The 16,516-nt window shown below is 38.3% G+C and overlaps 1 protein-coding gene and 1 pseudogene across 2 annotated transcripts in view; one reads left to right on the top strand and one right to left on the bottom strand.

Annotated features, from left to right (window-relative positions):
• LOC104594792 (E3 SUMO-protein ligase SIZ1) overlaps positions 1–16,516 on the bottom strand; it is a 37,243-nt gene that overhangs the window by 1,312 nt on the left and 19,415 nt on the right. For both annotated transcript variants that reach the window (XM_010255265.3, XM_019197295.2), the window contains 6 exons: positions 9,075–9,148; positions 8,867–8,974; positions 6,019–6,180; positions 2,770–2,874; positions 2,612–2,692; positions 1,320–2,517 (listed from right to left, as the gene is read on the bottom strand). In XM_010255265.3, the coding sequence (XP_010253567.1) occupies positions 1,320–2,517; positions 2,612–2,692; positions 2,770–2,874; positions 6,019–6,180; positions 8,867–8,974; positions 9,075–9,148 (1,728 nt within the window). The remainder of the gene's footprint in view (positions 1–1,319; positions 2,518–2,611; positions 2,693–2,769; positions 2,875–6,018; positions 6,181–8,866; positions 8,975–9,074; positions 9,149–16,516) is intronic.
• On the top strand, positions 3,250–5,293 carry LOC104594955 (17.8 kDa class I heat shock protein pseudogene; annotated as a pseudogene).

Below are 16,516 nucleotides of genomic sequence, written 5' to 3'. Positions count from 1 at the left end.
ACTAGAAACAAAAAGATGCCTCAATGCTCTTTTTTGTTAAGTAAAAGATACCTCAATGTCTCCCTTTTTTTTTTATCTTGGTTTGATAATTCATAATAAGAGAAAGAGTGAAGAGGATGTTGCTTATAAAATTATAAAATCAGAACAGGATGGGCAAAATGAAAAGGGGTACGTACATACATATCTCATGTGATAGAAGACAACAGGAAAACTGTCTATTTGGAAAAACAGCCTGGGCTGTTTTCCAGCTTCCTGCACATGGCATGTTACCTACTAATTCAGGCCCTTCGCCTTTTTGGCTAAAAGAAAATTGATTGCAAATATTCTTCTGCCACGTGTCATGCACAGGAGGCTCCTGCCGAGATTGCATTTTCAAAACAGCCCAAGTTTTCCCTGGAGAAAACTTAATAGGAAAACTTTATATAACGCCTTCAAGGCCCACATTGTTATATGGAACAAATTGTTGAGCAGTAGAGAAACATGTCCAAACAATATGGTAGCAGAGATGTAATTGTTTAGATTAATGAGTGGGGAAATAGGAAAAGATGGAACTCGTAAGTTACAAAGATTTTGCCATTCTAGAATGTCCACAGAACTCGTAGATACCTATGTTAAAAAATGTATGAAGTATTTGATTGTTTTCTCGAGTACTAGTGCTTTATTTTATACATCACATGTGATTTCAAATAAAGCATGAACCATGTGTATAAGAATTAATATCGGATTTTTTATAGTATACTTGGTAACATACAATTATGATCACCTTTGTTTTTTTTTTTTTTTTGAAAAAGGTAAGGTAAATGAAATAAATGATTGCCTACAATTATACTTGGTAGTCAATAACTTACAATTATGAATACATTATGTTATCTTAAAATGAAATAAATGAACATCTGTATATATTGACCTTTTCAAGTTAAGGTATCCTTTTTCCTTAACAATGCTAGAACTTATCATAATCTTATGTATCGATTCTTGTAATTTAAAGCCTGCCATGCTTATTCTTGAAACATGATCCTGCTATTGGCTGGCTTGAACCATGAATCATCTCAGAAATAATCCTACATCAGAAGTTCTAGGCACTAAGGTCTAAATTCTGTTAGGTTCCAAACCATGCATTCAAGAACAGCAGGAAACTTAATACATAGCCACTAATTTCTAAGGCTCTGAACCAGTATCTCCTGTCTTTTCAGTCAATGCACAGTTCTGCTATCACAACTGTGTAAAAATGAGAAGTACAACCATCATGTATCCCACAATTGCAACATATTCCAAGCACAGAAGTAATACAAAGCTACAGCATTAGAAAGGGAACATACCGGTGTTTGCTAAAGATTCCATCCTACTGTCCTTGGGTGAAAATTGGTTTGTTGAATTCAATCCATTTGTGGCTACAGACTCACCATGGCCCACACTGCCCCCACCACTACTACCGATCCTGAGAGAAATCCACTCCTCAGTATGAATACCATTTGTCATGTCAGGTTGGTCTCTTAGATCTGACTGGGTTGAAATGCCAGCAGGATGGGTGGGAAGGAAAATTTGAAGAGAGGGATCATCCCCACCAAATGCCAAGGGATTATCAACCAAACCATCATTTATGTCAGCATTGGAATGACAAGCAGAAGGATCTGGAACTTGTGCAGAACCCATAGCCATATCTTGAGCCAAAACATAGCCATTCAATGATGTGGGACAAGAAACAGAGGTGTTCTGAACATCGACCAAGTTATTCGCAACATCTGTCTCTGTACCAAATAGTTGAAAACCAGGGCCAACCTGAGTACCAGATTGAAGCTGCCATAGAGACATCCCATAGTCATCACCATTTCCATTAAAGAGACCCAGGCATGAAGGCCCCCTTTGATCTTCTTGGTATGAATTTGGAACTCCATTAGGGGCAACAGAAAAAGGAATTCCACTGGTATCAGCTTGACCATTCTGATAGACATTTTCAGTGGAACGCAAAATATCCTCTTCTTCTGAATCACTGAGAACAATAACATTTGCATCCACTGAAGGAGCAGAAGATATTCTATTACCAACTCGATATGGGTCGAAATTCAGAGACATTGAATCAAGCTCATTGCCATTGTTGGTAGAGAAGTCAAAGTGCCCACCGCCATCCTGGTTGACACTTGGATCTTCATCTTTACAACTTCCAGTGCCACTGCTGCTTGTTGGAATTACCTTTTGACAGTGCTTTTCACACTTATCTTGTAAGCGATTCCCAGAAGAGGGGCTCCGCGCATCCTCTGTTTTGCTAACTTCCCAATTCCCATTGCTGTTCCTTCTTATACCGAGTTTCAAACTAGTATGTCCCTCTGAAATGCCTTCCTGTTTTATCTGTTTTGAGATTTCCATGTTTTCTTTTGGTTCACTAACAGAAGTGGGACACAGGGAGCCATCAGGGAAGTGCCATTGTGCAAGATCTCTACGTTCAATTTCGTTCTTTGCACGCCAAGAGCCATCTGGCTTCACATCAATCTCATTTACATCTTCTCCACAACTCCGCAACTACACAATCAAATTAAAACAACTCAAAAATATGATATATAGACATCATGATCATTTATAAAATACAATTGAAGTGGTCAAGAGTGAGTACTACCATAGTTGTAATGCGATTGAAATATGGATCAATGATGATATTCTCCAATGAGTAATTCTTTAGGCAAATGGGACATTGCCACTGCAGTAGATGTAAAGACATTATTCAAAAGCATTCAAGCAAAAGAAACAAATTATGCAACATGACCAATTGCTTGCCTTCCTAGAACGTTGGTTAAGTTCCACAAAAGTTTCCAGGTCAAAACAGCCCATATGAGCACAAGGTTTAAACCGGCCAGCAATCTTCATTCTTGACCCACTCATCTGCCATTCAAACAGAAACGTACATAACACATTTAAGTACCAACAGATTTTAAGAACTAATGCTTATTTCTGAATGAAAATTATTAAATATATGAAATTTATTCAATATCTTGTTCTGTCATTAGATATAATGAACATAGAAGTACGTGGCTAACAAATCAGTAGTTACTGGCTTATACTCAGTAATGAAACAATTAATTTCCATCAAAAAGAGTATTGCCTCAAATTGATAGCAGCTACGTTGGTTGTCTATTTTCTGTATAAACTTTAACATCTTTGTAAAAAGGTAAGATACTACAAAAGAAAAAACCGCTTTTGTTTATGGTTCTTAGTATAGCATTAAGATGTATGAAAAATTTAGGTTTTGTAAGGCTCATGGTCAGCAGGGCCCATTGCTTGGTGCAACAACCAAAAAGGGCAATCAACATTACCAATAAAATTGAGTCCAAAAAGGCCAACACTGATAAACAGTCTGGATTGGCCATCCTCTCAAGGTCATTGGGTACTGATGGTACTGACAGCCATGTAGCATGGAACCTTGAGATGATCATTTATGGGATTAATGCTCAAAATCTGGTCAGCCAGATCCTATGGTGATTGTGCATAGAAACAGTGTGGACCTACTTTTCTTTGCATTTCGTAAGAACTCAAAATTCATCTTGAAGGAAATTATGTCATTTGGCACTTGAGTACTGCTTATTCAAATGAAACCTAATGATAGCTTCAAGCTGATATCCTTTCTCTAATAGGTTCTAAATCTAGCTTATACTTATGACTGGTGACAGATTTCTTATGCAGATTTGATCTACCATGAATCTTGATTCAACCACGATCACACCCATGGTGGTGCACAAAATCCTGATTGTAAAACAATTAACTGCATACTTTTATGCAGATTTGATCTCTTGAAGCAGATCCTCAGCAAACTTGATTTCAACTGAGCACACCTTCCTCCATACTTCATCTACGTTTTGCCTCTTAATGTGTGTGACCTCTTAGGTTCAGTGCTATTAGCCAATGGCAAATGATGCCAAACTCATTCAGCATCCCAGATGGAACTACTTCCGGCTGAATTGAATTAAAACTCTTTAATTCTCCCTTGAATGTGAATAATCAATCATTATTCACAGGAGTTCCACAAACCATGAGTAACTGGAATTTCTTACTAGTGGTAATGAAAAATCGTGGATTTGGTGATAGATGGTGCAAATGGATCATGAGATGTGTTAGGATTTGCAATTGTTCAATTTTGGTGAATGGAATAGTTGCACACCACTTTCCAGCCCTGAGAGGTTTAAGACAAGGAGATCCCCCATATCTTTTCCTATTCACTTTAATTGCCAACTAGCCAGTTGGCACCTTGCAGTCAAGTGGTGGTTTGGTAAAATAGGAAATCAAGTCCCTCAGATATAATATTAGACAACCCAAGGTATTGCCATCAAGGTTTTTTCTTTTTTCTTTTTTTTTTTTAGGGAAAATTCCCTATAGGTACCCTGTACTTTGGCTCGAGTGCCAATTTAGTACCCAAACTTTTGAAATGCAACAATCTAGTACCTACTGTTAGTGGACCATCAGTTATGTATATCACGTGACCTCATGTGCAATTTAAGACATTTGAAAATGTCAAAATTACCCTTGAAAATAAAAGACACTGTTCATCATCTTCTTTCTCAAGAAAATGAAACAGCCCAAGCTCTCAACAGTCCAAACCATCATTTCATGACGAAAACCCAAGCACAAATTGACAACAGCACAAATTTGGTGGGTCTACTGTTTCTACTCTGAAAGCCACACTGTCTATCATTCCTAGCATCTTCGGCGGACAACGAAGCAACATCTTCAACCCATTTTCTCTGGATATTTGGGACCGTTTCGAGGGCTTCCCTTTCAGCACAACCATCAGCTCTGCGCCCGATTTAGCTCGGGAAACCTCTGCCTTCGTCAATGCCCACATCAATTGGAAGGAAACCCCAAAAGCACATGTATTCAAGGCTGAACTTCCTGGGCTAAAGAAGGAAGAAGTGAAGGTGGAAGTAGAGGAGGGAAGGGTCCTGCAGATAAGTGGGGAGAGGAGCAGGGAGAACGAAGAAAAGAGCAACAAATGGCACTGGGTGGAGAGGAGCGGTGGCAAGTTCTTGAGGCGATTCAGATTGCTAGAAAACACAAAGTTGGATCGGGTGAAGGCATCCATTGAGAACAGAGTGCTGACTGTAACACTCCCCAAGCAGGAGGAAAAGAAATCTGAGGTGAAGGCCATTGAAATCTCTGGTTAAAGCATTTCAGAAGCACAAAATGATGGAGTTGGTTATCGGTTGAGAGTCTGTGTTTGTTGTGTGCTTTGTCTATGTTTGGGGCTTTCCTGTGTCGTCCCTCCCATCTATGGTCTGTAAAGAATTTTCATTTGTATGTGGGACGAATGAAAGTATGTAGAAAAAAGTGATTTTGAGCAATGAAACAGAGATTTGGATTGTGATTTTCAATCCACTTTTCTATTAACGGAGGACCCCCGGTTTTCCCTTCGAAGATTGATGAATGCTGAGATGCGATTAAGTTGAAGGGCATTTGTTACACAGTTGTTGCTTTGTCAACCAGTAATGGAACACCTGGGATTACCTATTAACAGATGGTTGATAAAGAAAATTAGATAACACTTGAAGGGCATTTGTGTCTTTTCCCATGACACTGAACAGTTGGTTAACAGCAGGTACTAGATTGTCGCATTTCAAAGTTCGGGTACTAAATTGGCACTCGGCCTAAAGTATAGGGTACCTATCGGGAATTTCCCCCTTTTTTTTATTTTGATTGATTGTATTCTCATCATTGTTCAACAGCTTGTCCAGGTGGGTTCCCAGATCTACCAAACAAATCATTAGATGCTATTGCATGGGAAGGGGATGTAAAACAAAAAAAGAAAAAAACCTGCAAAGGGGCACCATACCTTGGGGTATGGTTAGGACTACTGTGTATTTTTCTTAATGCTTGTATTTGGTTAGTAAAGTGATGTTGTGTTTCCCTCAGTTCACCTTTATGGACGTTTCAATTTTCATGAATTATGCATAAATTCCTTCTGATTATAAGTCCTGCCATGCACATAATTTATGTACATTTTACATTAATTATGAATATGTATGTATGCATACTTACTGGGCAGCGGAGATTCACAGTAATAGAATCTGCAACAACTTCAATGTCACTGTCACTGTCTGCATTTTCAGTAGCATTTCCACCACCAACACAGCGGCAGACACGTGCAAGAGCATCTTCAAAACGCTCACCATCTGTTTCTTTTGGAATCATGTTCAGGACCTAAGTGGCAAGTTTATGTACACATTCAAGATACATGTAACAAATTTAACAACAGATAATTGTATATAATGAGATGAAGCCTCAAGCAAAAGGTAGCAAAGGATGCTCAGAAGAAATAAACAATATGCTGGCATTGGCACTTGCTCTACGAGGTGAAAAAGAAAAGCAATCACTGTATGATACTGACAAGCAAAAAATGAACTAATGGAAAGCACAAAGCTCATGTTCCAATTTGTATTCCAGTCATGGGGTTGCACTTTGTTAATTAAATGCCATCATTTCATAGTGTTCAGGATTACTGATAAGAAATAGAATCTTTAATTCATTTCATCAGACTTGAGGACTAAAAGGAATCAGTTACTAACTTCAGTCAGAGAAATCACAAAAGATGTATATTTTTTTGATGAATGAATCACAAAAAATATATTTAAACAATAAGAAATACACAAAAGGCTTATTTGTTGCAGTTGAAATAGAATACTTGTGCAGTGCACCTCATGAACCCAGCCTTAAAATTGATCATTAATACATGATGCACTTCATTGTTAATTGAACTTACAAGGCTAAAACCTTTGTGTTAATAACATGATGCTCTAAAGTCCAACCACTTGAGCTATATCTTTGCCGATTTATTGCTTTTGGAATTAAGATTTGCATTTTTATTAGGGGTGATCATTTTCAGCCTGGCCCAGCCTGCACACACATTATTTATACATATTTATATATGTTATTTTATTTTATATTTTATATTTTATATTAAGTAAAGTACAAAATAAATTTGATACAAATTTTATAATATAATATAAAATATTAAAATATTAAAAATACATAAAAAATAATCCTGGAACCTGGGCCATGATTAGGCCTAGGCTATGCCCTTAGCACAGGTGCTAAGCCCAGCCCAGCCCATGATCACCCCTATTTTCTATGCATTAAGCTTGGTTTCTATCATTTTAAATTTTTTATGGACATGGTTCCTCCTGCACTTCAAGTTCTAGGAACCCCTTACAATTTAGTTATGCTTCTTGTTTTAAAATACTATTATAGATGGAGATGCTTTAAGCTTGGTTTTAAAATGCCTACACATTTCCGAAGATTTCCATTGATAATGACATGAAATATTATTCAAACATATCTTAAAATATTCCATAGTATTTTAAAATCTTATATATTGTTATAACAAGAACTCCATTCTAAATTAAATGAAGGCAGTGCTTTCAATTTAAATGTACGTAGACATCAAAATCATTTACCTTGATATGATCCTGTTCCCATCAAATCCATTAGTTTTCTGGTTTTTTTATATGTAACAAGACACTTTATTAGGCAATAAAAAGATTGAATAAACCACAAAGAATGAGAAGGATTTTACTAATAGAATTAGAGCAGTATGGGCAAAATGGGGGGCAGGGATTCCAATGTCTTTTTTGATAAGTAAATACAACTTCAGTTAAAAGGAAAATTCTATAAAACAGTAGTAAGGCCAGCTATGTTGTCAGAAGCAAAGTTGGAATAGCTCCAATAGGTGAAAAATGAAGTCATCCAAAAAAATCAATGTAGCAGAAATGTAAATGCTTTGATGGATGAGTGATAAAACTAAGAAGAAAAGGGTAAAAAATGAAGTCCTACAAAGGAACCTAGGAATAGCTCCAATAGGTGATAAACTGAGAGAAAGTAGACTAAGATGGCTTAGTTACATGCATAGAAGACCATACAACACCATAGTCTTGAAGGCACCAAGGCGACGCTCAGCAACAAGGGAGTGCATTGTTGCCTAGTTGCTTAGGCGTCGCCTAGGTGATGGATTTTTTTAAGCAAAAAAATATATCCTAGGGTAGTTCCCTAGACTCCATAATCACATTTCCTGAATAATTATCCATAATTTTCATAAGAAAAGTATAAACTTCACATTAAAGTATAGAAAATCAACATATTCATAAGAAAAAGAAGAAAGAAAAGAAAATTCAAAAAATATGGGAGCTGAACCCCTATTTTGTTATAGGAAAAGATGAAAATAGAGCATTTAGCAATGTTTGTGTTGATTAAACCCTAACAAATAAGAAAATAATAAAAGGGAAATTAGTATATAACAAACAAAATGAATATTTTACTTTAATAATGTCTATGTTATAGCTATAATCTAAAAAAACTAAGAACATGGAAGTATTTTATAACACAATGTAAAAAACTACTTCGCGATTAGGCAACACTAGCCTCCAAGGGCACCTTGTCACCTTGACAACAATGTACAGCACCCATTAGAAGAAATGATTTGTTACAAGTTGATGGGGCTAGAAGAGCTAGAGCATACCAAAAAAAGGACTTGAGTGGTATTACGAAATGATTTAAACACCCATAATTTAATGATGGTGAAACAAGGTTCATGTATGTGACCTCAAAAAAGGGCTTGTGTAAGAATTTCATTTGACTATTAATAGCTATCCAAAATTGTCAAATTTTTATTTAAAATATACTAAGAGAGGAATCATTTTGAATAAAGAAAATCTTCATGTTAGATTTCATTACATGGTTTATTAGGAAAGCAAATAAAGAACCAAACTAGCAAAATCTGGTCCCATATATACATGCATACACAATTTGGCACTGAAAATAAAACTTACAATAGAGAGGGAAAAAAGGGGAACAGAACAAAAAAAAAAAAAAAAGAACGAAAAATTAAGAATACCTGTTGAATTGTGCGACGCTTTACAATTCTGACCCCCAGACAAAAAATGCGAGCATCACATCCTGATAAAGAAATCTTATTTAACCCTTCCCTGGTAAAAGTTTTGATCTGACAACAAAGCAAAGAATTTGAGAACCTAATACAAGAGATAGCTTTGCAACTGGAATATTGGCACACAATTAGAAAATAATGGTAAATATATACTCACAGTTGGGCCATCATCACGACCATTAGCTCCAAGCAATTGTGAGACAGGCCTATTAGTTGTTCGAACTGGCATACCTGCAGGCCAAATTTTTCATTAGAGATGAAAAAACAGAATACAGGAACATTAAAGAGATAAAGAGGAGGTGAACAGAAACAAGATTATAATAAACACCCTACAGTAGGGTGTTGACAGTTGTACATTATATCTCTTTAATGAAGTTACTGTTTCCAATAAAAAAAGATTATGATAAGCATATCATTTTTCATTAGTGCAAATGCAATTAAACAAGGCAAAATAATAAGAACCACAAAGTGGAGATGGAACAATAGCTTCCTATTGGAGGCTGAGAGCCGGGGATCAACCTTGGGTCCAGTACATACAAATAGGAAGAGAAGTCAAGCAACATACAAGGGCCAAAAGAACCAAAAAGAAAACAAAATGGAGGCTCCAGAGGTCCAAAGAGCTACACTCACTTGTCAATAAGAAAACAGACAAATCACACACAACAATGGAACAAGGAAAAAAGAGATGGAGAAAGAATCAGGTTTTGGTAGGATGACTGGTGCGGGATAGGATAGTTGAGTGATCTACGTCCAAGGCTGTATAGGTTGTCTGAGCCTTAAGTATCTATAAGTCAATGTTACGAACGAAGGGGTGAACAGCTGATTGGTGCCCAAAGTTCAGAAGGCTGCTGCTGGATAGAGAAGTTGATGAATGCATAACATTGTTGGAGAAACTAGAGGGGTGTAAAAATCTCAGTTCAGTCAAAGGATGGATTGAGGTGGAAAGAGTGTTCAAATGGGAAATTTTCTGTGAAGTCCTGCTACATGGCTCTTAGCAGAGATAAATCAGATTCAAATCAATCAAATGGATGGTATATGAGAAAATCTGGTTCCACCTAGCGATGAAGCTTTTGCTTGGCTTGTGAACATGGACAGAATATTGACTGTGGACCATTTGAAATCTAGGGGCTATGACTAACATGCATTTTCTTTGCAAAGAGCAGGAGAAAAATGCTAGTTATCTGTTATTCTCATACAAGATTACTGGTTTTTATGTGGAGATTGTTTACCGTTTGCAATATGTTGGAACATATGGAAGGAAAGAAATAGAAGAATTTTTCAAGACAAATTTTGGGGTCAAGTTGCTGATATCATCAGAATTTAGTCAAGTTGCTGGGATTTCAACATTGTAACTTGGAAATTTATTTTGAATTGTATTCTAGTAGTTTTTATGATGTTTGTATGCAGGTGATGCTTTGTCACCAGTTAGACTGTATTTTATCTTCTTTTCTTTAATGAAATTTTATTTTACATAAAAAAAAAAGAAAAAAGGGAACTAAGGTGGCTAAACAAACAATAGAGTGCAGGAACTAAGATGGCTATCATAGGATGCCATATAGCAACATGCAATGCAAACTCCTACCAAACCCCAATAGAATGCAGGAAAACGAGAAGCATGGATGAACTAAACCTCTAGAACCAAAAAGGCAACCAAAAGAAATCAGGAAGATAAAATACCATCACTACCAAAGATAACCTGCCTCCATCTCAAAAAGCCTACTTTTCCCTTTACTGTGCATAGGGAAGTTTTTCTTTTTCATTTTCTTTTCCAAGGAGGGCCAGCGGATGCTTTGGAGAGCTCCCACAACATCCATCACTGTTGTTCCTTGACCAAACCAAATACCACCTTTGAGTTCACTCACTCTATTTTTATACATATAAATTATAAAATGACACATAATATATCATATATAATATTTAGTATTTATATAAATTATAACATACATTTTATACATATATTATATGTCATATATATTAATAATAATGTATGTAGTGACATAGGCCTAAATCCAGCCTGGCCCGACCCATGATCACCCATGTTTTCAGCTCTTGCAGGATCCCCATACCAACTAGACCCTAGTGTATAGCAAACATGGCCTCATGCTCAATTTAAAACACTTCACCTGTGACAAAATGTCCAGGAATAATCAGGCTACAGCCATCATAATTTCTTCTTGAAGATAAATAAAGGAGAAAATTTATTAGAAAACAACCAGCAGATAATACAGCAGGTGACAAAGCATCACCCAAAACCCAACACAACCAACCCAACCCAACTTCCAGAGAAGCCCTAAAACAAAATGAAAAAACCTGCCACAAACAGACCCGAATCAAAGCCAGAACCCCTACCAATAGCTTATCTCCCCTCTTTCCAAAAACCAAACAATCAGGCACCCAAACCAAAACCCTTGCCAACAGCAGAAACTCACACCCTTTTATTTATGCCAACTCCAAAAGATCACCCCTTAGTCTAGGAAAAATCTTTGAGACTCACATTTTGGTTTTCATTTTAGTGCTTAAACCTCTTCACTGCATTAGGATGAGTCATGTTCTTCTTCCTCTCCTTCCCCCCCCTCCCATTATCGTTCTCCGCCCCAAAGGCAGAACTGCAAGCCTCAGAAGATGGAAAATCCATCCCAAGCCTCAAAGAAACTCCATCCATCCCATTCGTCCGAGCTCTATCCCTGGTTCAACCTCCTGGTTTTTACTCCCTTCGCCTGGTTCAACTGTAATAAATATCTGTTGCGACTTTATTGCCTATGGTCCCCAACTTTCATTTGAAAAGGCACCCATCTTTACACTCTCTGCGAAAGTTTTATCTCCCCATCTTCACTTGTTCAACCTGTTTCATCTTCCCTAAGACCTCAACCCTTCACAGTTTTACCTTTCTCCAATCTCTCTCCTCCACATGTTCTCCCTTCCTGTTTTATTCCAGCAATCCTAAGTCTCACAGCATGGAAATCATTAAGATTAAAAGCAACAAGAACTCTCCCCAACGTCTGTACCAATCTCTCAAAAGTGCTTTCGTTCCGAAGGTTGAAAGGAAGCCCCACCAGATGAAGATCAAAGGCTCAAAGCTTCTATCCAAGAAAGCTTTTTGGTTGTAGGACTAATGCCACACCTCCACCCTCACCAGACCATCTACCGTTTCCAACCTCTCCACAGTCTTCCTAACATTGAAAGGCTTGAGACTGATAGAATCCAAAAGCTTAAATATATCCACAAGTGCTTCCAAAATTCTCACCCAATCTTTAATAACTTGGATTGCTGTTAAAACAAGATTTTTTTGCCAAGGCCTCTTTCTCCATTACAACCAAAAACTTCTGGTTTCTAAATGAATAGGATGCAGAAAACGTAGGAAATCTTCTTCTAGTTTTGCCCAAGCATCTTCCTCTCCTACTAATTTAATTTTTCAATGAATGATAATAAATTTATTAAATCAGAAGCAAATTTAGAGTGAGTTCATACAACATCCCAGCGAGAGGCACAAGCTGCAGCCCCTCCTTGAACCTTACAAGTAAACTAGGAAAGAAAAACAAGAATCACAACTGAGCCCAAAATAATTCTTCCCTATTTACCCCTTGCTTAGCTAACACATCTGACAAAGTATTTGCTGATCTCCCCACCCACTGTATAGTGACCAACATATTCCTTGTCAACCAACTAAATTTCTTCATTTCATTCTTGTAACGCCACATAGTCTCTTCAGGATTTTTCAACCAACCCACCACCACTTTGGAATCCCCCTCGATTATTAGGTGTTGTACCCCCAGCTGGTTTGCAAATTGCACCCCTTGTACAGCAGCTAAAAGTTTTGCCCTGATGGAGTCCCCAATTCCCAAGGGACCTGAGTAGAGCAACAAAATCTCTCCCTTCTCATTTCTCAAAGAACCCCCCATTCCAGATAATCCTAGATTACCCATGCTACTTCCATCAAAGTTCAACTTTAGTGAGCCTTCGAATGGAGGAGACCAACTTGTAATTGATTTGTCCTTTAGAAATGAACACCTCGCTACTGCTGACCAATTTCTCCAAAGGTCATTAAAGGAGAATTGATGAAAGATTTCCAAGGTCTTCAGCCAAGGTATTGCCCTATTTAACACAGTCTTTCAAATCCTGACTGCTCCTTTCCTTTTCTTGAAAAATTCTAATATTCCTTTCTTCCCAAAGAGTCCAAATCAAGGCAGCACAAGCACATCTCCACATAATTCTCCCTATTGTTATAGGCCAATAAAAGGTAGAATGGTTGAAAAGCATGTGAACTTCAGCTAGTAGACTCCAACTACCACCAAACAACGTAAGTAGCCAAGCGCAAAGGTCTGTAGAAAAGGGACAAGATATTGATAGGTGGTAACAGTCCTCACCGTGAGCTCTACAGAGGATACACCAATTAGGAGAAATACAAAGGAAGGTCTTCTCTTTTGTAGGTTATCCAGAGTGTTTACTTTCCCATGGAATACTTCCCAACAAAACGCCATTATTTTTGGGGGAACTGGCCTACACCAAATTTCTTTTGACAGAAAGGGTTGGTGAGTAGAAGGTTGAGAGATGGACTTGAAGAAAGAAACACAAGTGAAGGTTCCATTGGGTCTAGGAGTCCAAACCCTCTTATCGGACTTGGAGGGATCCAAACAAACCTGATTAAGACAACCAAGCAAAACCTTGATACACCAGCATCCCATCCATTCTCTGACCTCCCATGAATGCTTCCCACCACCTCATGCCACAATCTCTCTCTTTCCAATGGCCATCGCCACAACCATTTCCCTAACAGAGCTTGATTTTTTCTAGTTACCCTCCCAAGTCCCAAACCCCCATCTTCTTTACTTCTGCACACAATTTCCCAATTAACCAAGTGATCCTTTTTTTCTTGTCCCGGCTCCCATAAGAAATCTCTCATCAACTTCTCCAGTTTCCTAGCTTCCCTACTTGGTATCCTAAAAACAGACAAAAATTAAGTAGGTAAATTAGCCAAGGTAGCTCTGATTAGGGTAATTCTCCCTCCTAAAGAGATATAATTCCTCTTCCATGAGGCTAATCTTTTCTCAAACTTTTCTATCACTGGGGTCCAAAATCTACTCTCCCTAGGATTTGCCCCTAAAGGAAGCCCTAAATAAGACAAAGGCCAAGCAGAGGTGGAACACTCAAGACACTCCGCAATAGCCTCGACCTCCCCTACCTCCAAATTTATACCGCTATGCAGCTCTTTTCCAAATTTATACTCAAATTAGAAATACTTTCAAATCCTTTGATTAGCTCCTTTAGGTTTGCTACCTTTTCGCTAAAACCTCCCACACAAAAAATCATTAGGTCATCTGCAAACTGAAGGTGGGTGATGGGGACTTAGTGTCTCCCTATTCTCCAACCCCTAATGGCATCTTCACTGTCAGCCTTAGTAATGATCCTACTAATCACATCAGCTACTAAGGTAAAAAGGAAGGGTGAGAGTGGATCCCCTTGCCTGACACCCCTGCAAGCTGGAAAAAGTCCCTCACCGTACCATTTACCAGAATAGAGTAGTGACAAGTACTGATACACCCAAAAATCCAATTACACCACTTGTCCCCAAATCCACAGTTTTGCATAACCTCTAATAGAAACTTCCAGTCCACCAAATCATAGGCCTTTTCAAGATCCAATTTACAAATGAAACCTTTGTTACTAGACCTTTTCATTTCCTCCACACATTCATTCGCAATTAAGATTTGATCTATTATTTGCCGCCCTTGAATGAAAGCCCCCTGGGTTTCACTAATGATAGATGGGAGGACTGTTTTGATCCTCAACGAGAGCACTTTAGCCAGAACTTTATAGATGCTTGTCACAAAACTAATAGGCCTATAATCTTTTGGGTGGTTGGCATCATTCTTCTTAGGTATCAAGGCCAAAAAGGTAGCATTAATTCCAGGGCTTATAGTGTGATTGTCTGCAAATTCCTTAAAGACTTCAACTAAATCATCTTTCAACACCTCCCAACAGTCTTGATAAAAACCCATTGTAAAGCCATCTGGACCTGGAGCTTTGGGTCTATCCATTAGAAAGACGGCTTTCTTAATCTCTTATTCCTTGAAATCCCTTTCCAGCCATCTTGCCACTCCGTCATCAATTATGGGCCAATCCACCCCTTCCACGACTGCTCTCTCACTCAAAGGTCTTCTATAAATCGATTTGAAGTGGTCCACAAATTTTCTGGCTATGTCATCCTGGTTGGTAATCACCTCCTCTCCTATCTCTAGCTTGGTCAGAGGATTCTTTCTTCGTCTCCCATTTGCAAAATCATGGAAGAATCTAGTGTTCTCGTCGCCTTCCGTAATCCACTTGTGTCTAGATTTTCGTCTCCAACTGATTTCTTCCCTCAGTAACACCTCTTCCAAATCCTTTTTCAATGGTCTCCTTAACACTTTGTCCTCCTCGGTCAGCCCATTTTGAGATTCCTTTACATCCAAGTTCTCTATTCGAGAGATTAGGCACAATTTTTGCTCCTCAATTCTACCAAAATGATCTCTATTCCACTCTTTTGTTTTGGCTCTCAACCTTTTTAATTTCTTATGAAACTTGATCCCCTTCCATCTTACCCGCCTCTCCTCCTCACCCCACCATTCCTTCACTTTTTTCACAAAATCTGGATGGGTAAGCCACATATTTTCGAATCTAAAAGGTTTGGGTCCTATAGGAAAAAACTCAGTACCTATCTGGATAGGACAGTGATTGGAGGTGACCCTGGGTAACGCTTTAGCAACCAAGTTTTTCAAACTATTCTCCCAGGCAAGGTTAAATAAGAACATGTCCAACTTCGAACACAAAGGGGTTTCCTGAAGGTTGGACCAAGTGTAACTGGATTGCTCATGCTCGTTGTAATTAAATTTCCTCATGCTTGTTGTAATTACTTGTTGGGGATTACTGGTTTCATCAAAGAATCTAATGACATTAAAATCCCCGCCCAGGCACCAAGGGCCATCCCATAGCCCCTTCATTGCATATAGTTCCTCCCACATCTCATTCCTCTCTCTATAGGAATTAGGGCCATAAACATTGGTTAAGACCCACACACTCATTCTCTACATTCTTACACTTAATGGAAACTGAGAATCTGCCTATCAATTCTTCCACTACTTCTATCACATCCTCCCTCCACAGTGTTACGATCCCCCCCGAGGCTCCCCAAGAAGGAGACGAGCTCCAACCTAAACCTCTAGACCTCCAAAAACTCCTCACTCATCTCCCATCTAATTCCATCATTTTGGATTCTTGTAACAACACAATATCAGGTTTTTCCCTTCGGAGTAGGTCTTTGATCACCCTTCTCTTTCTTGCACTCCCTAACCCTCTTACATTCTAGCTAATAATTTTCATCGAGACAAAATAGCAAAAAACCCATGAAAAGGCCATAATCTCCTCATTTTAGGACAAAATAGCACTCCCTAAATCCCCCTCAATGTCTGAAATTAGCCTTTCCACTTCAGATCTTTTTTTCTTCTTTGTTCTTTTCCCCCCCCCCCCCTTCCTAATACAACAATCATCCTTTTTCTTTTCTCCATCCTTTTCAGCCAATGTCTGAGGAAGAATTTTACCCTGCTCACACTTGTTTTGGCTACAACA

This window comes from Nelumbo nucifera, chromosome 2 (genome assembly GCF_055504915.1).
Source record: "Nelumbo nucifera cultivar China Antique chromosome 2, China Antique-T2T, whole genome shotgun sequence".
In the NCBI taxonomy this organism is placed as follows: Eukaryota; Viridiplantae; Streptophyta; class Magnoliopsida; order Proteales; family Nelumbonaceae; genus Nelumbo; species Nelumbo nucifera.
This window is presented reverse-complemented; position numbering and strand designations above follow the sequence as displayed.